This window comes from Borostomias antarcticus (assembly GCF_949987555.1).
Source record: "Borostomias antarcticus genome assembly, contig: scaffold_107, whole genome shotgun sequence".
NCBI classification, from domain to species: Eukaryota; Metazoa; Chordata; class Actinopteri; order Stomiiformes; family Stomiidae; genus Borostomias; species Borostomias antarcticus.
This window is the reverse complement of record NW_028175663.1, coordinates 17,519-42,081: the sequence shown is the minus strand read 5'-3', so window position 1 is coordinate 42,081 and position 24,563 is coordinate 17,519. Positions and strand designations below refer to the sequence as shown.

Here is a 24,563-nt window from a genome sequence, read left to right as displayed (position 1 = left end):
GAGCAGCGAGGCGTATACTAGAGAAACTATTGATCAGTTGCAATGCTTTTACAACTCTTTTTTAACTTTTTCAGCTCAGGAAACTTAGCTGCAGTTTCATCCCAGAACGAAGAGCTCAGCCTACCTTCAACAGCAGAACCCATCTCCAGCCACCATTGCTCAGGAACGAGGGGCAGAGATTTGATCGCAACACCATAACCAGCATTAGTTAAACGACGACTAACTGTTTTAGCAGATTTACTCTGTGAGAAAAGACCAAGTGATATACCATTATCTAGCTCACCCTGAGTAATAACAAAGCTATCAATTCTTTGTGCCTGCAACTCCCTCAACAAACGGATCGCAGCATCACGACTGGGCAAAGGCGGTATATGAACCCAGTAATCTTGGTGTTGGCTATTTTCATCAACCCTTTCATGACTGCTAACCCCAGCAGTAAATAAACGCTGCTGCAATTCATCCACCTCAATCACGTTGGCAAAAGGCCCTACAACGAGGCATTCATTTACAAGCTTACGTCTTGACTGGGTCGGTGAATCCATCAAAGGTTTTATTCCAGCCATATTACCTAGAGATGATGAATGTGCCACGCTTATCTCTGCGAGCAAAATTAGTAGTTCTCCAGACGCTTCTTTTTTATAAGCATCACTTTCTTCTGGTAGCCAGTACCCCCCCATGGACTCGTGATAGGAGGCCCAAGCAAAATAACTGAGATTGACAAATACAAGCACAATAACTGTCCGGCGCATCACTTATCCCTGCTGCACCTCTTCAAAAGCAAGTGACAGACCATCCATTACCAGTTCAGGATGGTAAAAACACTCTCCGTTAACGTAAGGCTTAAGTAGTGCACCGTCACCTCCGGTCAGATATACGACACTATCTTTATTAGTAGTCTGTTGCTCATTCACCATTGCTGCCGTCATGGCGAGAACACCGTTATTGATACAATCCATGCTATTTTTGCCTAGCCTAACACTGGATGCTGCCCTTTCCACCATGGGCAGTTGAGCCGTACTGGTGTGCAACATCTTTTTCATCAACCCTATCCCGAGCACAATATAGCCACCTAGATGCTCCCCGTCACGGTTTAATATATCAAGGGTGATAGCCGTACCACAGCTAACAACGATGTTATCTGTCTGCCTATCTTGGTGGTTAACCGCTAGCATTGCCAGCCAGCGATCGACCCCAAGGCCAGTATCAGCAACACGAACTCCCCTCCATTCGGATTTAACCGAAGCCTGCTGAAGAGAAATATTGAAGTGGTAGTCAATGGCAGCATTGAGCAACTCAAAACGCTCCAGACCAGAAACAATTGATGCTCTGGCACAGTCTATCTGCCCAACTTGGGCCATTAACAAGGGAAGCTCCTGATGCCAGTTATCACTGTTTTCAAGATAGCCATGAGAAGCTATGCCGTCGGCATTTAATAATCGCCATTTTAATCGGCTATTACCAGCATCCAGTTCCAAAACTCTCATTTTTGCGTGCTCTTTTCAAGGCTAGCAGCTTTCAAGGAAACTTCGCTGCCATTGAAAACCATAATACCCTCACTGGTTTTCAATAACAGTCCACCATGGGCGTTAACTCCAGAGGCCACACCAGAAACACTATTCCCCGATGCATTCAAAACAACACTCTGACCAGCAAAAGCATCGTATTGCTCCCACTGCTTTTTAAAATGGTCAAAGCCATGTTGGCTGAAAGTACTCATGGTCTGGTACAACTCACTGATCAGTGCGCTTGCTACACGGTTCCGACTGACCGGCATCCCACAGACTCGCTGAATATCCACAGCTGGCTGATTAATATTATTGATTTGCTCCTGACTAAGAGCAATATTGACACCAATACCAATGATAACCTCACAGTCCCCTGTAGGATCACCATGAACTTCCAGTAAAATACCACTGAGCTTCTGAAAGCCTTCCAGAGACTCCCAGAGCACATCATTAGGCCACTTTAGCTTCAGATTACTCGCACCACAGGACTCCAGCGCTTTGACAACACAAAGGCCGATCGCAAGACTAAGACCTTCAAGTGAAGCCATCCCAGCACTATAAGGCCATCTGACAGACATACTGATGGTCGAGCCAAACGGGTTATTCCAGGCCCTGCCTCTGCGCCCACGACCACTGGTCTGGTATTCCGCCAGACATACAGCCTTAATTGCAGGGCTATCAACATGGACATCCCTGACCATATAATTGGTTGAAGCAGTTTTAAGGCAGGTTTGGATAACTATCGATTCTGTGACAGCTTGATCTAGGCCATCCAGAATTTTTTGCTGATCTAACAGCTCAACTCCAGGATGCAACCTGTAACCTTTCCCTTTCACTGAATCCAGCTGCAGGCCAAGCGTTTTCAGTATTTTCAGTTTTTTCCACACCGCAGCACGGCTAATGCCCAAAGCGCTACCCAGTACTTTATCAGAGTGAAAACTGCCATCAGACAGCAGCTCTAATACTTTTTCCATTTATAGCGAGCCAATAAAGCTTTGTCAGGGAGATACAGCCAAAGTAATGAATGGCACAGGAGGTAACAAGAGGATGAAAGTCTATCCGCATCTTGGGGTACGCCAAGTATAAATAATATGGGTTGAGTGGTGCTTTTGATACGACAATGCACCCGCTAAAGCATCAAGGGTTTTGATATATCCGGTAACGAAAAAGAGACGGTTTTATGATTATATAACGTCGCCAAACCAATAACTACATAACACCGTCTATTGTGAACGCATTCTACGCCAGTACCTTCTATTATTCATTCTTCTCCCTTGCTTGTGATCATTTGGACGTGATCATTCAGCACCTTGAACCAACTATCCAACAAGAGCATGGCATTATAGAGAGCTATCTCTGGACTGAAGGCAACGAAGTGTTGTGTTCCCTCCTCCAAGGGTATCTGGATAAACAGGACAATGAGAGCCGCAGCAATCGTCGGTAACCGGTAGCGACGGTGAGCAGAGGAATCACGTTAGAAACATATATCCCTACAATTGACCAGCTTGTTTGGTTCTGTCGTAATCAGGCGTCGCAGTTACAGTCAGCTAAGCAATCCAGTGTGTTTTCGCTGGATGTTCAGTTAAACTTCAATACTGACAAGTACTCTGATGGCATGAGGACAAAAATTGTCAACGATGTGATGGATCGCTCTTATGATCGAACGATTAACTGATATCGTGATAGTTACCCAATATGGTTGGGAAACGACAGGCTATGCAACTGGTAGCGGATACGGCTCAAGACTTTGAGTCTTTTTACGAATAGCTAAAGGTTGGTATTTAGCAACCAGAAGACCTGAATATCTACAGTTTTGACGGTAAGGACCTAGTGATGTGTTTGGAAGGGTTGATGGAAGCAACTAGGAAGAACGCGTAAAAGAGTCAGTAGAAGTTGTAATCCAAGCTTAGTTTTGGAGAGAAGAAAGATCGTAAACGAATGGCACAGGTAGCCACAGTTTATATGGTGAACCTCAATACTCGAACGACAGAATAGGTTATGTATATGGATCGGAAGAGCGACAACGTTGTAGGGTCTAGTTCCCTTGCTACAACGCCACATTCATTAGTCCTCCATGATTACGAAGGAGAGAGCGTTACTTATGGAAGTTCCAATACGCCTGCCAATTGGGCGGATCTTTTTATACGGTAATGCACCTCTCAAACATCATGGTTTTCGATATAGACGGTAACAAAAAATAGACGCTTTTGTGGTGATATAACGTCGTCAACCCAATCACTCCGTAACACCGTATCTTGTGAGCGCATCCTACGCCAATACCCCAGATTATTCATTCTTCTTACCAGCTCGTGATCATTTAGACACTATCATTAAGTACATTGCATCTACTCTCCAATAATAGCATTACACCATAGATAGCTATATCCGGACTGAAGGCACCGAAGTGTTTCACCTTCTCCTCCAAAGGCATCTTGATAAGCAGGATGAGCCGCAGCAATAGTTGATAACAGGTAACAACGGGGAGCAGAGCAATCACGTTAGAAAAAACACCTCACGTCAACTGACCAGCTTGTTTGATTCTGTAATAGGCAGGTGTCGCAGTTACAGCCAAAGAAAGCAATCCAGCGTATTTCCGCTGAATGCTCAGTTAAACCCCAATACTGACAAGTCTCTAAATGGCATGAGGGGAAAAATTGTCAGCGATGTGATGGATAGCTCTCATGATCGAACGATTAAACGACATTATGAGACTGATCAAGTATGGTGGGAAAACGACAGGCTATGCAACTGGTAGCGGATACGCTCAAGACTTGGAGGATTTTTACTAACAGCTAAAGATTGTGATTGAGCAAACAGAAGACCTGCAGATCCTCAGTTTTGACGGTAAGGACTAGGTGATGAGCCCGGAATGATTGGGGGAAGCAATCAAGCAGAACGCGCAAAAAAGTCAGCATAAACTGCAAACTAGGCTCAGTTTAGGGGAGAATAAAAATCACAAACGAATAGCACAGGTAGTCACCATTCATATGGTAAAACCTAATCCTCGAACGGCAGAATCGGTCATGGACATGGATAGGAAGAGTGACAACGTTGTTAAATTCCGTCCTCTAGCCAAAAATAAGAGAGTGTGGGCTAGTGTAGAAATAGAGGGGAAGCCGTGTTAGAAGAAGCTTTTTAGGAAGCGCTCAGGCTAGATCAGGAGAAGAAACGGCAGTTGGTCATTGTTATTGACGGGCACCCTCATTAGTGGAAACTGATTACTGAGATTATTCAAAAGAAGGGAGTTAAGGCAACCATCATAATGGACTTTATCCATGTACTTGCATATCTGCGGGAAGCCGGTCACTGCTACACGATAAGGGGGATGAGGGTATTGAAAGTTGGGTGGCAGAATGGTCCATGAAGATACTCAGGGGAGAGTCTAACAAGATGGCTAGGGGAATCCAGCAAAGTGGAGCAAGGGAGATTCTGACAAAACGGGAGGTCATTGATAAGTGTGTAGACTATCTTCAAAAAAACCGTCTCAGACCTGCTACGACAAGGCGCTGGATGCTGGCTATCAGAATGTCAGTGGAGTCATTGAGGGAGCTTGCCGCCATTTGATCAATGACCGTATGGGTCTATCCGTGGCCAAGTGGAGTTTGTAAGGGGCAGAGGTTGTGTTGAAGCTACGCATATTGGATTCAAGTGGAGACTGGCAGGTGTATTGGAACTTCCATAAGGAATGATCTCGTCTTCGTAATCATGGAGAACTAACGTATGTTGCGTCGTAGCAAGGGAACCACTCCCAAATAATATATCTTGTAGCTCGTATATCCAACTTAACCGGCTGCTTTATTTATCCATGCGCTGCTAAAAACCCAGTACATTGGCATCTAGTGCTGGGGTCATGGGACGATACAAAACCATCAGTATTGCCGACCCATCAAAGAGCGAGCGCAACCACAAATATGTACGAGCTGCTCGGAACGGTTGTTGCTGGCAATAATATCACTTTCATCATGCGCTCATGCCAGACAGTCACGATAAGTTCAAAAACCAGCTCATCACTTTTTCAATGCGCTCCAACCATGCAGACCCAGTATCAAAGCCGGTTACCACGTTTACAAAAAGTAAAGGCAGCTCGATAGACAGATTGGACCATCACCGGTGATAGAGGCTCGCGCCTTGTTTACCCTAAAGTAAGTGACGTGGGTTAGACGAGATAATCCCTTGCGCTACATAGGCTTAAGCCTTTTTGTACATATTAAACGTGAATTCGACACCCAAGAAGCCATTGGCACACCTTATATCAACGTGAGGTCGCTGGTGAAAGACAGGTGAGCCATAGCCACTTAGCTATCTTGCGGATACCAAACCATAGGCAATGAACTGGAGGCTACCGTGTCTATTGTCAGTATACTCTGTGATGTGGATTATTTTTGAATAACATTGTGAATCACAATGGCATAGACAACTTATCTGTCATTCAAAAAAGTCTCCAGTGATATCCAAGCAATCACTCAGTGAAATAATGATCATCATCTATTTCCATCAGAGTGTCTGTCGCAATTTCAAACACTATGTACCGCGACTGATCACACAACATAAATCAGACTATTCCCCGCATCTGGTATTCTACAATTGCTTTGTAGAACTCATGAAACAGGCTTTGATACCACTGGCTGTTTATCCAAAGTCTCAGTACATGGGCAACCAACGGGCTTGTCATTTATTGATTCGACGTCCATAGTTGTCTGTGACAACCATAGGATCAACAGTCACAAGGTCTTCAGTGAAGAGGCTAAACGGGGGGAAACGTCTACAGGTTGGAAGTTTGAGTTTAAGTTACACCTTAGCATCAATTATTTTGGAGAAAGTCTATCATTTTGCCTGACAACGGCTAACACCGATGACCGTAAACCAGTCCCAGATCTCATAGAAGAGTGAACTGGTCGGATTTATGGAGATAATGGCTATGTCCCTGAGAAGTTGGTAGCTTGGTTGCGGGAGAAAGGCCTGACCTTGGTAATTTTAGTCAGGGGAAATATGAAGTTAAAAGAGCTGAAGGCCTTTGATAAAGTGATGTTGAGGAAACGGGCAGTAATAGAAAACGTAAATGATCAGGTGAAGAATATTTCGCAGATCGAACATACTCGACACCGGTCATCATGTAACTGCCTGATTACCATCTGGCCTAAGTTTCCTCATTGTCTCAACTTACGACACAATGCTTCCTCAAAGTAGAAGGTGCATCATGTGCAAGAACAAAATTCATCTTCAGAAAGGCATGAGCCTTGTGTAGTTCTGTCAGCAATATGACTAGGAACAACAATGCCGTGCCCAGTTTTTCAAATGTCGGTGGCCGAATGGGTTTGAATGTCCTCTGTGTTGTTGTCGGAGTATTGCGTCCTAAAAGGCAAGGAGCTCTACCCGTGCAATTGCTGCCGTCACCAGACATCATTGACCAGTGGCACCATTCTGGAAGCTAGCAAACTGCTTTTTACTACTTGGTTTCTAGGCATGTTTTTAATGGCTCATACCAAGAAAGACATATCGGCTCTAGAGCTTTCAAGACCGCTGGGAATCTCTTATAATGCAGCTTGGCGCTTGAAGCACAAGCTTATGCAGGTAATGACAGGATGTGATGACGGCCGTCCTCTGCAGTACATGTTCAGATGGATTATTCCTACTGTGGTGGTGAAAAACATGGAGCAAACGCGGAAGAGGTTCTGAAAACAAACACCCATTCGTTGCCGCCGTGCAAACCAACGAGAAACACTACCAGCTGGATATGCGTTTCAGCATGGTCATCAGTTTCCGTAAAAAGGAGCTGTAACTTTGGGAGCAAAAGTATCTAGGTAATCATGCTTGCTGTGTGGTCAGTGATGGCCTCGGGGCATTCACAGGAATAGCCGATGCCGGACACCCACATATAGCAGTGGTGACAGGGGTGGTCACGAATCGATGGCTAATGAGTTGTTTATGTAGGTCAACACCATGATCTGGGACGTCAAAAATTCTCTGAAAGGCAGTTCCCACAATATTAACCAAGAGCATCTGCAAGGATACCTTGCTGAATATCGTTGTCGATTCAATTGGCGCTTTGATTTGCAAGCAATGGTATCAAGGTTTGGTTACATGGCTGCGCGAACTTGCCCATGGCAGCAAGGCTCCTTAAGCTGACTGATGAACAGTGGTAATCAGGGTTTACTTTGCTGTAAACCTGATGGCAGGATTGATTGCCTATGCACGGCAGCCAAGAAAGCAACATATTGATGTTCCGGTACTAACAGAATGTGTACCAATGGCTTTCTGAGCGTCGAACTCACGTTATTCATGTTACAGGGAAAGAGTGATTTGAGTACTGTATTGGCTGGCAAATGCTAGAAGGAGTCACTGAGCACTTTTCAAAAAACATCACTAGGACTAAAGCCATTAAAATTCAAGGGCTGTAGCCAAAACTGAAGCGTTGGACTCACGTTAGTTATTGGTTGAACGACGTTATATAACCATAAAACCGTCTCTTTTTTGTTACCGGATATATCGAAAATCATGTTGTTTTAGTGGATGCATTGGCGTATCAAAAGAACTACGCTCAAGTACTTTCTTTTCTAGTAAAACTGGAAACTGTACTTCCAAGAGCCAGTGTTTGAATGACGTCAACGGATGGGAATAGCCATTTAGAGATTCAATATACAACGAGATGTTCTACTTTTCTTACTTTCCAAGAAGTTGGACATTCCCTTATTTTCAAGGGCTTTAGCCAATACGACCAAACTCTGTAAAACTGAGAATAACGCCAAACTTACACGTCGATAGCTGGCAGATTAAGCATAATTATGTTGCGCTAACGAACACTATTTGCTCTGTAACACTTGAAAAGTCATGTATTTGAAACTTTCAGAGGCTCTAAAAAAGTCGAACAACATGTAATATATAAAAGCAATACCACACGGTTCATGAGCAGGTACGAATCCCCAGCAGTCAACCAGAACCGGAGACTGATAGATTCCTTTATTGACTCTGCCTATACTGCAAACTCTCTAAATATAGAAAACAACCGATGGATCACGGAAACAGCAGGTGAGCATTCTCAAATCCCTCATCACCAAGATGAGCGACTACACCCCTACCTTGGAAGGCAGGAATCCCCATAAACATCTGCTACTGGACTTCAATGAAAGAGCATGATCCGTCAGTAACCATGTTAAGCAGGCGCTTATAGACTTTATCAATGATGATCGGCTACAAGTGTACCCATCATATGGCGCCATGACCAGAAAAATTGACAGTTATGCTGGTGTCAGTGAATAAGAGGTTATGGTTACCAACGGACATTATCAGTGTATCGACATTATTACTCGTACTACCTGCACTGAGTACTATGAAATTATCATCCCCGGACCAACTTTTGCAATGTACCAGCAGTGCGCCAATATTGATAGGCTGAAAATTATAGGATCATCTTATACGCTGAAAGAAGGCTTCCATGGCAATGAAATATTGAACTCAATCACACCAAGAACCAAGATGATTGTGATAGCCAATCCGAATAACCACAGAAGCACAAAAATCAACTGTGAGGACATTCTGACCATAGCCAGAGCCGTTCCCGGTACTGCCCTTGGTCGACGAGTGCTACTTTGAATACTCTCAGGCAAGCGGCGCTGGCAGGGTTATGGAGTACCAAGATATCCTAGTTACGCGCACCTTCTCAAAAACATGGGGTCTACCATCAATACGACTGTGGTATGTCATCAGCCATCCTGATAACATAAAAGCATTGCGAAATATTCTCGGCCCTTATGATGTCAATCAGTTTGTAGCTGTCGCTATTGATACAGCTCTAGACTATCCATAGTATATCCAGCAATACGGTAAGGAAGTTATGGAGGAATCCAAACCGCTGTTTGAGCAGTGCTTCGACCAGCAGGAAATTCCTTACTGGCCCAACGGAGGCAATTTTATCTGGGCATTTCCTGACAACTAGGATGCTATTGAGCAGCATTTGCGTAACCATAGCATCTTGTCAGGCCACAAGCTGATCAGAGTGGGCGCAATTGGCTGAGAATAATTCTGGGAGATATCACTCAGACCAAGCACCCAATAGACAAGATTCAGGAAATGCTTTCAAGCTCACTCATATTGTGAGTCATGCGTATCGGACAAAAGTTTGGCCAACACATTGAACAGAAGCTTGCATCTTTGGCACTGTCTTGGGGTAGGGTTTCATCGTGGCAAGCTTTTGCCGTAGCCTGCTCAAGGGTCAGGTCAAACTGGTCTTCCTGCCGAAACTCAAAACGAGCCCGGGGAAGTGCATCATCCATTAGCTGAGTACCTTGGTGGCCTGATGCAGGCATTAGTCGCTATTTTGTAGGCCATCAACCCCTGTTTCAGATCTTATAGGTTGGGTAAACCAAGGTGCTCTTTAGATGGCTCATAGCAGAGCATCGCACAGCCAAACCAGCCAAACCAGCCAAACCAGCAAACCAGCAAACCAGCAAACCAGCAAACCAGCAAACCAGCAAACCAGCAAACCAGCAAACCAGCAAACCAGCAAACCAGCAAACCAGCAAACCAGCAAACCAGCAAACCAGCAAACCAGCAAACCAGCAAACCAGCAAACCAGCAAACCAGCAAACCAGCAAACCAGCAAACCAGCAAACCAGCAAACCAGCAAACCAGCAAACCAGCAAACCAGCAAACCAGCAAACCAGCAAACCAGCAAACCAGCAAACCAGCAAACCAGCAAACCAGCAAACCAGCAAACCAGCAAACCAGCAAACCAGCAAACTAGCAAACTAGCAAACTAGGCAAACTAGGCAAACTAGGCAAACTAGGCAAACTAGGCAAACTAGGCAATCATTGCCGTCTCGATGCCAGAAGTAATATGGCGTAGCCTAGAGCGATATCTGCCGTCAAATGATCCAGCGTGTAGGAAGACGTCTAGTGTGGTTCCCTTGGTACGACGCCAAATTCATTAGTTTTTCATGATAAATGTGAGTTCGACGAGATCATCCATTGCGCTGCATAGGCTTCAGCCTTTTTGTACATGTTCATGTTACAAGGAAAGAGTTATTTGAGTACTTTATTGGCTGGCAAAGGCTACGAAGGAGCCTATGGGCGCTTTCAAAAAACATTAATATGCCTAAAGCCCTTAAAATCAAAGGGATCTAGCCAAAATTGAAGCGTAAAACTCACGTTGATTACGAAGGCGAGAGCATTCCTTATGGAAGTTCCAATACACCTGGCAATCTCAACTTGAATCCAGTGAGCGGAGCTTCAACACAGCCTTTGCCACTTGCAAACTCATCTTTGCTAGGTTAGATCCATACGGTTATTGACCAAAGGGTGGAAAGCTACCTCAATGACTCCACTGGCAATCGTATAGCCAGCATCCAGCGGCTTGTCATAGCAGAGCATGGGATGGTTTTTTTGAAGATAGTCTGCACACTTATCAATGGCCTCCAGTTTTGTCAGACTGCTCTTGCTCGCACTTTGCCTGATTCCCCGTGCCACTTTGTCAGACTATCCCCTGAGTATCTTCAGGTACCATTATGCCTCCTCCACCCAGCTTTCAATAGCCCCATCCCCGTTGTCCTGTAGCAGTGACCGGCTTTCCACAGAGATTCAAGTATATGGATAAAGTTCATGATGATGGTTGCCTTAACAACTCTCTTCTTTTTCATAATCCCGGTAATCAGTTTCCGCTGATGCTGGTGCCCATCAATAACAATGACCAACTGCCGTTTCTGCTCCTGATCTCGCCTGAGCGCTTCCTCGCAAGCTTCTTCTATCACGGTTTACGCTTTTCTTTCTATAATTGGCCAACACTCTCTTATTTCTGGCTGGAGGACGGAATTTAACAACGTTGTCACTCTTCCTATCCATGTCCATGACCGATTCTGCCGTTCGAGGATTAGGTTTTACCATATGAATGGTGACTACCTGTGCTATTCGTTTGTGATTTTTATTCTCTCCTAGGCTGAGCCTAGTTTGCAGTTTATGCTGACTTTTTTGCGCGTTCTGCTTGATTGCTTCCCCCAAACATTTCGGGCTCATCACCTAGTCCTTACCGTCACAACTGAGGATCTGCAGGTCTTCTGTTTGCTCAATCACAATCTTTAGCTGTTAGTAAAAATCCTCCAAGTCTTGAGCGTATCCGCTACCAGTTGCAGAGCCTGTCGTTTTTCCACCATACTTGATCAGTCTCATAATGTCGTTTAATCGTTTAATCGTTCGATCATGAGAGCTATCCATCACATCGCTGACAGTTTTTCCCCTCATGCCATTTAGAGACTTGTCAGTATTGAGGTTTAACTGAGCATTCAGCGGAAATACGCTGGATTGCTTTCTTTGGCTGTAACTGCGACACCTGCCTATTACAGAATCAAACAAGCTGGTCAGTTGACGTGAGGTATTTTTTCTAACGTGATTGCTCTGCTCCCCGTTGTTACCTGTTATCAACTATTGTTGCGGCTCATCCTGCTTATCAAGATGCCTTTGGAGGAGAAGGTGAAACACTTCGTTGCCTCCAGTCCGGATATAGCTATCTATGGTGTAATGCTATTGTTGGAGAGTTGATGCAATGTACTTAATGATAGTGTCTAAATGATCACGAGCTGGTGAGAAGAATGAATAATCTGGGGTATTGGCGTAGGATGCGCTCACAAGACACGGTGTTACGGAGTGATTGGGTTGACGACGTTATATCACCACAAAAGCGTCTATTTTTTGTTACCGGCTATATCGAAAACCATGATGTTTGAGAGGTGCATTACCGTATAAAAAGATCCGCCCAATTGGCAGGCGTATTGGAACTTCCATAAGTAACGCTCTCTCCTTCGTAATCATGGAGGACTAATGAATGTGGCGTTGTAGCAAGGGAACTAGACCCTACAACGTTGTAGCTCTTCCGATTCATATACATAACCTATTCTGTCGTTCGAGTATTGAGGTTCACCATATAAACGGTGACTACCTGTGCATTTGTTTGCGATCTTTCTTTTCTACCGGATTGAGCCTAGTTTGCAGCTTCTGCTGATTCTTTTGCGCGTTCTTTCTAGCTGCTTATATCAACCATTCCTAGCGCATCATCAGGCCATTATCGTCAAAACTGAGGATCTGCAGGTCTTCTGTTTGCTCAATCCTAACCTTGCGCTGTTCGTAAAAACTTTAAAGTCTTGATCCGTATCCGCTATCAGTTGCGTAGCCTGTTGTTTTCCAATCATATTTGGGCAACTCTCACGATGTCGTTTAATCGTTCGATCATAAGAGCAATCCACCATATCGTTGACAATTTTTTCCCTCATGCCATCAGAGTACTTGTCAGTATTGAGGTTTAACTGAGCATCCAGCGGAAACATACTGAATTGCTTCCGCTGGCTGTAACTGCGACGCTTGGCTACGACAGGACCAAACAAGCAGTCCAGTTGTCGGGAGGTATTTTCCCTGACGTGATTTCTCTGCTCACCGTCGCTACTCGATATCGACGATTGCTGCGGCTCATCATTGGCCTGCTTATCCAGATACCTTTGGAGGCAAAGGTTCAACACTTCGTTGCTTTTAGTCTGGATATAGCTCTCTAGGGTGCTATGCTCTTGCTGGAGAGTGGATTCAAAGTGCTGAATGATAGCGTTCAAATGATCATGAGCTGGTGAGAAGAATGAATAATCTAGGGTAATTAGCGCATGATGCGTTCACAAGAGACGTGGTCATGTAGTTATTGGTTTGACGATGTTATGTCATCATAGAACCGTCTCTTTTTCGTTACCTGATATATCGAAAACCATGATGCTTTAGCTGATTCATCGTCGCATAAAAAGAGCTGCCCCCAACTTAAAATAAGGTAGACCATTGTTGAGGAAGAAGTCAGTGAAATGAGAGACACACTCAATGAAGTACTCAGCCTGCTGAGAAAATCATAACCAGAACCTTCTGGGGTGGTCGCCAAGGTGTGGACTGGCACACAGGTGCACCGTTAAGGTGTACCAAGTGTAATGCCTCACAGTGGATAACGTACGAACCATACAGGTTGTTTTGTATAAACGCAGAGCAAAAATAGAGTATATATACGGAGCCATTCTGCAAACAGAGAATTCTACTAATGCCTAGAATATCGTTGAGTATAAGATCAAGAGATGGTAATAACTTTCAAATTTGTGATGTATCTACGCAAGTTAAATTAGTCTTAAAAAGGCTGCATCCTCGCACTGCAATAATTGTGGGAGAGTTGATGATAAAGGAAGGACAGTCGATGTATGCATTCATGTAATATGCAGAGAGTGTTCTCACCAGTCACAAGATTTTCTCAAAGACCTGCAAGATAGATGTATCCGTTGTTTTAATGCAGTTGTTCAGAATGACACTTATCCATTCAAGCGGGGTATTCGTAATTATTTAGATTACTTAAAAGTTTCCTGTAATCAACCTAGATGTACTAAACAAGACATTCTAAAATTGATGGATAGCCATATAGTGCAAGAACACATCGAGCCGCCATCCCTAGAAGCGGGGTTTGGAGATTCTAATTCTCCACACAATCTTGCAATTGATCTTCAAGGGGAGGCAGTGATCTCATAGACCTTGGTAGTATCTAAGTGAGGTGTGGTTCCCTTGCTATGACGCCCCATTCATTAGTTCCACATGATTACGAAGGCGAGAGCATTTCTTATGGAAGTTCCAATACGCCTGCCAATCTCCACTTGAATCCAGTGAGCGTAGCTTCAACACAGCCTCCGGCTATTGCAAACTCCACTTTGCCACGGTTAGATCCATATGGTCATTGATCAAATGGTGGCGAGTCCACTCACTGACTCCGCTGGCAAGCGGATAGCCAGCACCCAGCGCCTTGTCATAGCAGAGCTAGTGGCGGTGGTTTTGAAGATAGTTTGCACACTTATCAATGGTATCCAGTGTTGTCAGACCTCTCTTGCTAGCACTTTGCCGGATTCCCCGGGCCACCTTGTCAGACTCTTCCCTGAGTATCTTCAGGGACAGTTCCGCCACCCAGCTTTCAATAGCCTCATCCCCTTGTAGGGTAAGTAGTGACCGGCTTTTCACAGATATTCAAGTACATTGATTAATGTCCATGATGATGGTTGCCTTAACTCCATTCTTTTTCATAATCCCGGTAATCAGTTCCCGCTAATGATGGTGTCCATCAATAATAATGACCAACTGCCGTTTTTGCTCCGGATCAAGCCAGAGCGCTTCCTTAAAGCTTCTTGTATCATGGATCCCGCATTTATTTCTACACTGGCCCACACTCTCTTATTCCTAGCTGGAGGACGTAATTTGATAATGTTGTAGCTCTTACGATCCATATCCATGACCGATTCTGTTGTTCGAGGATTGGATTTTACCGTATCAACGGTGACTACCTGTGCCATGAGTTTGCGATCTTTCTTTTCTCCCTAGCCTAGTTTGGTTTGCAACTTCTGCGGACTATTTTGCGCGTTCTTCTTGGTTGATCCCCTCAACCTTTTCGGACGCATCACTAGGCCCTTACCGTGAAAACTGAGGATCTGCAGGTATTCTGGTTGTTCAATACCAACCTTGCGTTGTTCGTAAAAATCTTCAAAGTCTTGAGCCGTATCCGCTACCAGTTACATAGCCTGTCGTTTTCCAACCATCCCTAGACAACCTCACTATGTCGTTTAATCGTTCGATCATAAGAGTGATCCATCACATCACTGACAATTTTGTTCCTCATGCTATCAGAGTACTTGTTAGTATTGAGGTTTAACTGAGCATCCAGCGGGAACATGCTTGATTGCTTCAGCTGTTGTAACTGCGACGCCTGACTACGGCAGAACCAAACAAACTGGTCAGTTGTTGGGAGGTATTTTTTAACGTGATTTACCTGTTCACCGTCGCTACTCGTTACCGACGATTGCGGCGGCTCATCATTGGCCTGTATATCCAGATACCCTTGGAAGAGAAGGAGCAACACTTCGTTGCCTTGAGTCTAGATATCACTTTCTATGGTACTAAACTCTTGTTGGAGAGTGGATTCAAGGTGTTGCATGGTAGCATCCAAATGATCACTAGTTGGTGAGAATAATGAATAGTCGATGGTATTAGCGTAGGATGCGTTCACAAGATACGGTGTTATGTAGTTATTGGTTTGACACTTTATATCACCATAAAACCGTCTCTTTTTCGTTACCTGATATATCGAAAACCATGATGTTTTAACTGCTGTATTATAGTATCAAAAGAGCCGTACTCATATGCGGTTCAGCATGGTCACCAGTGTCCGGGAAAAGGAGTTGGAACTCTGGGCGCAAAAGTATTTCGGGGATCATACCTGTGATGTTGTCAGTGATGGCCTCGGTGCATGCACAGGAATAGCTGACACCGTATCCACACATATAGCAGAGGTGACACAGGGGGTGATCACGAAACGATGGCTAATGAGTTGTTTATCTGGGTCAACAGCATGATCGGGGATGTCAAAAATTCTCTGAAAGGCAGTTACCACAATACTAACCCAAAGCATCTGCAAAGATATCTTGCTGAATATTGTTATTGATTCAACCGGCGCTTTGATTTGAAAGCAATGGTATCAAGGCTGGGTTACATGACTGTGCAAACTTGCCCAATGGCAGCAAGGCTACTCAATCTGACTGGTGCACAGTGGTAATCAGGAAAGCTAATGTAGATACAATGGAATTCCTGAGTTTCTAGGAATTATGACTACTAATTGTTAACTCATCAAAATGAATCCAGCTTATTTATTTGGCTGTGGAAAGGTGTATCATGCAAAATCAGCTCGACCAATTAAAAAATATGACCAAGGTTGTGGCCGATACTGGTGATATTGAAGCCATTCGTAGATATCAGCCGGTGGATGCAACGACGAACCCGTCGCTGATTTTGAAAGCAGCCGGATTGCCGGCTTATAAGGCGTTGTTTGATGAAGCTATTGCCTATGGTCAGAGTTCTTCAACTGGAAGCTCAAAAGAAAAGACAAAAAGTATCCGTAATGCCTGTGATTGGCTAACAGTTGGTATTGGTAAAAAACTTCAGCAGGTTGTGCCTGGATTCGTTTCCACCGAGGTTGATGCACGGCTCTCTTTTGATACTGACGCAACTATTCGTAAGGCGAGGCAGCTTATTGATCTTTATGAGGCACAGGGGGCTGATAGTGATCTGGTGCTGATCAAAATTGCTTCTACTTGGGAGGGAATTAGAGCTGCAGAGGTTCTGGAAAAAGAAGGTATTAGTTGTAATCTGACGCTGCTGTTCAGTTTTGCCCAAGCTCAGGCCTGTGCAGATGCAGGCGCTTATTTGATATCTCCATTTGTTGGCCGGATTCTTGACTGGTACAAAAAGGCAGAAGGTCGGGATTTTTCCGCATCAGAAGACCCCGGCGTTCTCTCAGTCACTCGTATCTACAACTATTACAAGCAGCATGGTTATAAAACAGTGGTTATGGGAGCCAGTTTCAGAAATACCGGTGAGATTATTGAGCTTGCTGGCTGTGACTGCCTGACCATCGGTCCGGATTTGCTGGATCAACTGGCATTATCTCAGAAGCCCCTTGCTCAAAGGCTGTTTGCTGGCTACCCAAGTTGCAGTGATGAAAAAGTGATACTGGATGAAGCCTCGTTTCGCTGGGCTATGAATGAAGATGCCATGGCTACCGAAAAACTGGCTGAGGGTATCAGGAACTTTACTGCTGACCAGATCAAGCTTGAGAAGCTATTGTTTGATGCCTTACAGCATCTTATGGGCTAAAGCTGCTACTGAAAAGAATCCTGCTAATAGAGGAAGAGTTACATATACTGTCAAGTCAGGCGTATCGGCAAATCTGACTTGATGGTCTGACGCTTATGTTTAATAAGGTGAAGCTATTTCTTTCTTTGGTTGCAGCCTCGTTAAGCCTGCAGGTTTCGGCTGAATGTTGCTATTCCCATCATGGTGTACTGGAAGAAGCTTCCACCTGCCACAATGAGCATTAATCCGGGGTTCCAACAGGAAAAATAAACCCAGATCAGCTGATTGCTGAGCAGAAAGAATTTCGCATGTACTATCAGAGTTATCAGGTAGATACTGATATTGTTGCACCACTTAGATAGTTATCTATACCAACTGACATCGTTGCTATCATTGCTATATGGTGCCATGACTGTCACTTGGAAACGCCTCGCTCTATTCGAATTATTGAAGAGATTGGTAATCCGAACATCAATGTAACCTACATTGCTGTTGACAAAAATAAAAAGGCTGGGGAAGGTTTGGCTGTGCAATATGCATTTAGCCGAATCCCAACGTTTATTGTGATGCAAAATGGTTTGTAGGTTGGTTGTATTGTTGAGCGTCCCACCAGATCACTTGAGCTGGATCTAGTTGGGATTCCCAAGTGAGCTTTCCAGTTCTTCAGGAGCTTGTAGTTAAAATTTTCCCGTTGTCATGGTTATGCTGAAAATGCAGGTAGGCCTACCTTGCCCATCCTAGATAATGATCTCCCAGACTTGCGTACTTCGGCCAATATGTACGGGCCGCGTAGTACCTGTGACTCTGCCTGAAGTTGCCAAGCGTAGGTGGTTGGTATGAATCTCCAAAGGGTGCGGCTCTTTTGATACGGTAATGTAGCCGCTAAAACATTTGGGGTTTTGATGTATTCAATAACGGAAAAGAGACGTTTTTATGGCGATATAACGTAGTCAAACCAATAATTACATAACACCGTCTTTTGTGAACGCATCCTGCACTAATATCATCTATTATTTATTCTTATCATCAGCTAGTGATCATTTGGACGCTATCATTCATGACCTTGAATCCACTCTTCAACAAGAGCATGGTACCATGGAAAGTGATATCTAGGTTGAAGGCAACGAAGTGTTGCTCCTTTTCTTCCTAGGGTATCTGGATAAGCAGGCAAAGGATGAGCCGCAGAATTGTTGTTAACGGGTAGCGACGGTTAGCAGAGAGATCACGTCAGGTAAAATACCTCCAGACAACTGATCAGCTTGTTTGGTTCTGTCGTAATCAGGCATCACAGTGACAGCCAGCGGAAACAATCCAGCGTGTTTCCGCTGGCTGCTCAGTTAAACCTCAATACTGACAAGTACTCTGATGTCATAAGGGGAAAAATTGTCAGCGATGTGATTGATGGCTCTTATGATGGGACGACTAAACAACATCGTGAGAGTTGCCAAAGTATGGTTGGACAACTACAGGCTATGCAACTGGTAGCGGATATGGCTCAAGACTTTGTGGCTTTTTAACGTGAGTTTGACGAGCTAATCCCTTGTGCTACATAGCCTTAAGCCTTTTTGTACATAGTCATGCTACGGGGAAATAGTGATTTGAGTACTTTATTGTCTTGCAAAGGCTACGAATGAGCCATTTGGCACTTTTTAAAAAACATCACTATGACTCAATCCAGTAAAATACAGTGGCTGTAGCCAAAATTGAAGCGTCTAAACTACCGTTTTTTGCGAACGGCGCAAGGTTGTGATTGAGCAAGCAGAATACCTGCAGATCCTCAGTTTTGACGGTAAGGGCTTGGTGGCGCGCAGGAAAGGTTGAAGGAAACAACACGGAAGAACGCGCAAAATGGTCAGCAGAAGCTGCAAACACGGCTCAGTCTAGGAGAGGGAAAAGATCTCAAACGAATGGCACAGGTAGCCACCGTTTATACGGTCAAACCAAATCCTAGGATGGCAGAATCTGTCATTGATATAGATTGGAAGAGCGAAAACGTTGTTAAATTCCGTCCTCCCGGTAAGAATAAGATAGTGTGGGACAGTGTAGAAAGATAAGTGGAAACTGTGATAGAAAAGCTTTCTAGGAAGCGCTCAGGCGAGATGTGGAGCAGAAAGGGCCGTGGGTCATTATTATTGATGGACTCCATCATCAGCAGGAACTGATTGGATGCGGTTCCCTTGCTACGACACTCTATTCATTAGTCCTCCATGATTACGAAGGCGAGAGCATTTCTTATGGGAGTTACAATACGCCTGCCAATCTTTACTTGAACCCAGTGAGCGCAGCTTCAACACGACCTCTGCCCATGGCACACTCCTCTTTGCTCCGGTTAGATCCATACGGTCATTGATTAAATGGCGGTAAGCTCACTGAATGACTCCACTGGCAATCGGATAGCCAGCATACAAGCCTTGTCATAGCAGAGGCTAGGACGGTTTTTTTGAAGATAGTCTGACACTTATCAATGGGCTTAAATTTTTTCAGACTTCTCTTGCTCGCACTTTGCTGATTCCCTAGGCCACCTTATCAGACTTTCCCTTGAGTATATTAATGGACCGTTCTGCCACCAAACTTTCAATCGCCTCATACCCATTGTCGTGTAAGAAGTGACCAGCTTTCCACAGATATTCAATGTTAGTTCGACGTTTCAATTTTGACTACAGCCCTTGGATTTTAAGGGTTTGAGGCATAGGATGTTTTTTGAAAAGTGCCAAATGGCTCCTTCTGAGCCTTTGCCAGCCAATAAAGTACTCAAAGCACTACTTTTCTGTAACATGAATATGTACAAAAAGGCTGAAGCTTATGTTGCGCAAGGGATTATTTCGTAGAACTAACGTCATTCAAGTACACGGATAAAGTCCATGATGATGGTTTCCTTAACTTCTTTCTTTTTCATAATCATGGTAATCAGTTTTCGCTGATGATGGTGCCCATCAATAACAATGGCCAACTGCCGTTTCGGCTCCGTATCTAGCCTGAGAGTTTCCTCGAAAGCTCCTTTTCTCACGGCTTTTGCCTCTCTTTCTACACTTGCCCACACTCTTTTATTTTTGGCTGGAGGACGGAATTTAACAACGTTGTTTCTCTTTCGATCCATATCCACGACCGATTCTGCCGTTCGAGGATTTGGTTTTACGGTATAACCGGTGGCTACTTGTGCCATGCGTTTGCGATCTTTATTCCCTCTAGGACTGAGCTGGGTTTGCAGCTTCTGCTGACTCTTTTGTGTGTTCTTCTTGGTTGCTTCCTTCAACCTTTCTTAGCGTATCACCAAGCCATTACCGTCAAAACTGAGGATCTGCAGGTTTTCTGTTAGCTTGATCACAATCTTGCGCTGTTTGTAAAAAGCCTAAAAGTCTTGAGCCGTATAAGCTACCAGTTGTATAGTCTGTAGGTTTCCAACCATACTTTGGCCACATCTCACGATGTCGTTTGATCATAAGAGTGATCCATCACATCGGTGACAAGGTTTTTTCTCATGCCATTAGAGTACTTGTCAGTATTTAGGTTTAACTGAAAATCCAGCGTAAACACGCTGGATTGCTTCCGCTGGCTGTAACTGCGACGCCTGATTACGATAGAGCCAAACAAGCTGGTCAGTTGTCTGGAGGTACTTTTTCTAACGTGATTCATCTGCTCACCGTTGCTACCTGCTACTGACGATTGTTGTGGCTCATCATTGGCCTGTTTATCAAGATACCATTGGAGAGAAGGATAACACTTAGTTGCCTTCAGTTCGGATATAGCTATCTATGGTGCCATGCTCTTGTTTGATAGTGTATTCAAGGTGCTGAATGATGGCGTACAAATGATCACTAGCTGGTGAGAAGAATGAATAATCAATGGTATTGGCGTAGGATGCGTTAACAAGAGACAGTGTTATGTAGTTATGGTTTGACGAGGTTATATAACCATAAAACCGTCTCTTTTTCGTTACTTGGTATATCGAAAACCATGATGTTTTAGCGGTTGCATTGTCGTATCAAAAGAGTTGCACCAAATGGCTTTCCGAGCGTCGAACCAACGTTATTGTAGGATACTAGGTTAGGGAAATAGTCTGATTTATGTTGTGTGACTATTCGCTGGTAATAGTGCTTGGAATTGCGAAAGGCACTTTGACGGGAATAGACGCTGATGGTCATGATATCACCGAAGGCTTTTTTGAATGCCACGAGAGTTGTCTACGTCATTGTGATTCATATGTTATGCAGAAACTATCCATATCACAGAATATACTGACCACAGACACGGGAGCATCCAGTGCGTTATCTCTGGATAAGTATCAGAAAGATAGCTAAGTGGCTGGGGCTACATTGTCTTTTACCATCGAACTTTCGTGTTTTATGTACTCTTTGCAGTCTGGTGGAAATCATGGTTCGTGCGATACATTTTGCCATAGATGACAGAGTATTTTTAATAACTGCTTGATAAAAGCTTAAAATCATTAAGCATTGGAAGTTGAGGAGAAAATTACACGCTCACACAAGTCAGCCTACATAGTATGGCTTTTTTGTGGGCATTGGTGTCCAAGAGAAGATTGTAACTTACTCGTTCTTCCGGACCACAGCCCCTGAAGCTAGCGCGTCTACCAATTCCGTCACCTAGGTTTAGTTGAAGATATTTCTTACCTAAATGCTAAGACTGAATTCATTTGATTTGGTGCCCAAGAGAAGACTCGAACTTCCACGCCCTTCCGGACACTAGCCCCTGAAGCTAGCGCGTCTACCAATTCCGCCACCTGGGCCTTATCATCGTCGGCTACAACCCACCGAAGAGGTGCATAGTAGAGATCCGCCGATAGGTTGTCAACCTATAGTCTCTCCCAATATGGGATGAGCCTGTAATTTTTGATCTTTCGTACATTATTATTGGATGGAAATCATAATGGTGCGGTTCTTTTGATACGACAATGTAGCCGTTAAAACATCATGGTTTTCGATATATCAGGTAACGAAAAAGAGACAGTTTTATAGCGATATAACGTCGTCAAACCAAGAATTACATAACCACGTCTCTTGTGAACGCATTCTATGCCCATACCATCGAGTATTCTTTCTTCTCATCAGCTCGTGATCATTTGGACGATATCATTTAGTACCTTGAACCTACTCTCCACCAAGAGAATGACATTATAGAGAGTTATATCCAGACTGAAGGCAACGAAGTGTTGGTCTTCTCCTCCATGGATATCTAGATAAGCAGGCCGATGATGAGCCGCAGCAATCGTCAATAATAGGTAGCGACGGCGAGCAGAGAAATCACGTCAGGGGAAATACCTCCCGACAACTGACCAGCTTGTTTGGTTTTGTCGTAGTTACAGCCAGTGGAAGCAATCCAGCGTGCTTCCGCTGGATGCTCAGTTAAACTTCAATATTGACCAGTACTCTGATGGTATGAGGGAAAAACTTGTCAGCAATGTGATGGGTCGCTCTTATGATCGTACGATTAAACGACATGGCTAGAGTTACTCAGGGTGGTTGGAAAACAACAGGCTATGCAATTGTAGCGTATACGGTTCAAGCCTTTGAGACTGTTTACGGACAACGCAAAGTTGTGATTGAGCAAACAGAAGACCTGCATATCCTCAGTTTGACGGTAAGTGCTTGGTGATGTGCTAGGACAGGTTGTGGGAAGCGACACGGAAGAACTCGCAAAAGAGTCAGCAGAAGCTGCAAACCAAGCTCAGTCCAAGAGAGAAGAAAGATCGCACACGCATGGCACAGGTAGCCACCGGTTATACGGTAAAACCCAATTCTCGAACGGCAGAATCGGTCATGGATATGGATCGGAAGAGCGATAACGTTGTGAAATTACGTCCTCCAGCTAAGAATAATAGAGTGTGGCCCAGTGTAGAAAGAGAGTAGGAAACCGTGATAGAAGAAGCTTTCGAGGAAGCGCTCAGGAGAGATCCGGAGCAGAAACGGCAGTGAGTAATTGTTATTGATGGGAACAACCATCATGGACTTTATCCATATACTTGGTTATCTGGGGAAAGCCAGTTACTGCTTACACTACAAGTTGGATGAGGCTATTAACAGCTTGGTGGTAGAACGGTCCATGAAGATACTCATGGGAGAGTCTGACAAGGTGGCTAGGGAAATCAGGCAAAGTGCGAGCAAGAGAGGTCTGACAAAATTGGAGGCCATTGATAAGTGTGCAGACTATCTTCAAAACAACCGTCTAAGGCTCTGCTACGACAAGGAGCTGGATGCTGGCAATCATATATCCAGTGTAGTCATTGATAGAGCTTGCCGCCATTTGACCAATAACCGTATAGATCTAACTGTGGCAAAGTGGAGTTTGTAAGGGGTAGAGGCTGTGTTGAAGCTACGCTTACTTGATTCAAGTGGAGATTGGCAGGTGTATTGGAACTTTCATAAGGAATGCTCTCGCCTTAGTAATCATGGTGAACTAATGAAGGGGTCGTGGTAGCAAGGGGACCACCCCCAAATCATAATCTGATTACCACTGTTCATCAGTCAGCTTAAGGAGCCTTGCTGGCATGAGGCAAGTTCGTGAAGCCATATAACCAAGCCTTGGTACCATTGTTTTCAAATCAAAGCGCCGGTTGAATCGATAGCAATATTTAGTAAGGTATTTTGGCAGATGCTTTTGGTTAATATTGTTGTAACTGCTTTTCATAGGATGTTGACGTTCCAGATCATAGTGTTGATCCACGTAAACGACTCATTAGGCATCTATTCGTACCACCTCCTGTCACCACTGTTGTCTGTTGGTGTCCGGCGTCGGCTATTCCTGTGAATGCACCTAGGCCATCATTGACAACACAGTAGGTATGATCACCTAGATGCTTTTGCGCTCATAGTTACAGTTCTTTTTTCCTGAAACTGGTGACCATGCTGAAACGCATATACAGCGGGTAGTTTTCCTCGTTGATTTGCACGGCGGCAACAAATGGGTGTTTGTTTTCAGAACTTCTTCCACGTTTGTCTCTATTTTTTTCACTCCCCAAGTAGGAATCATCCATTTGAACATGTCTCTGCAGAGGATGGCTATCATCACGTTCTTTCATTACCTGCATAAGCTTGGCTTTAAGCGCCAAGTAGCATTATAAAAGATTCCCAGCTGTCTAGAGAGCTCTAGGACCGATATGCCATTCTTGGTCTGAGTCATTAAAAACATACCTAGACACCAAGTGGTAAATGGCAGTGTGTTAGCTTCCAGAATGGTGTCACTGGCCAATGATGTCTGGTGACGGCAATGATTGCACAGGTAGAGCTTACTGATTTTGAGGGTGCAATACTCCGACAACAACCCAGAGGACATTCAAACTCATTCGGCCACCGGCATTTGAAAAACTGGGCACTGTATTGTTGTTTTTGGCTATATTGCTGAAATGATTCCACAAGGTTCATACCTTTCTGAAACTGA

General features: G+C 44.3%; 1 protein-coding gene across 1 annotated transcript; it reads left to right on the top strand.

Annotated features, from left to right (window-relative positions):
* Positions 1–16,211: 16,211 nt before the first annotated feature.
* On the top strand, positions 16,212–17,192 carry LOC311329374 (transaldolase-like; the record flags this gene model as incomplete). Its single annotated transcript, XM_084463230.1, has 1 exon — positions 16,212–17,192. One exon carries the CDS (start codon positions 16,212–16,214, stop codon positions 17,190–17,192), a length of 981 nt encoding a protein of 326 aa, XP_084319356.1.
* Positions 17,193–24,563: the final 7,371 nt, after the last annotated feature.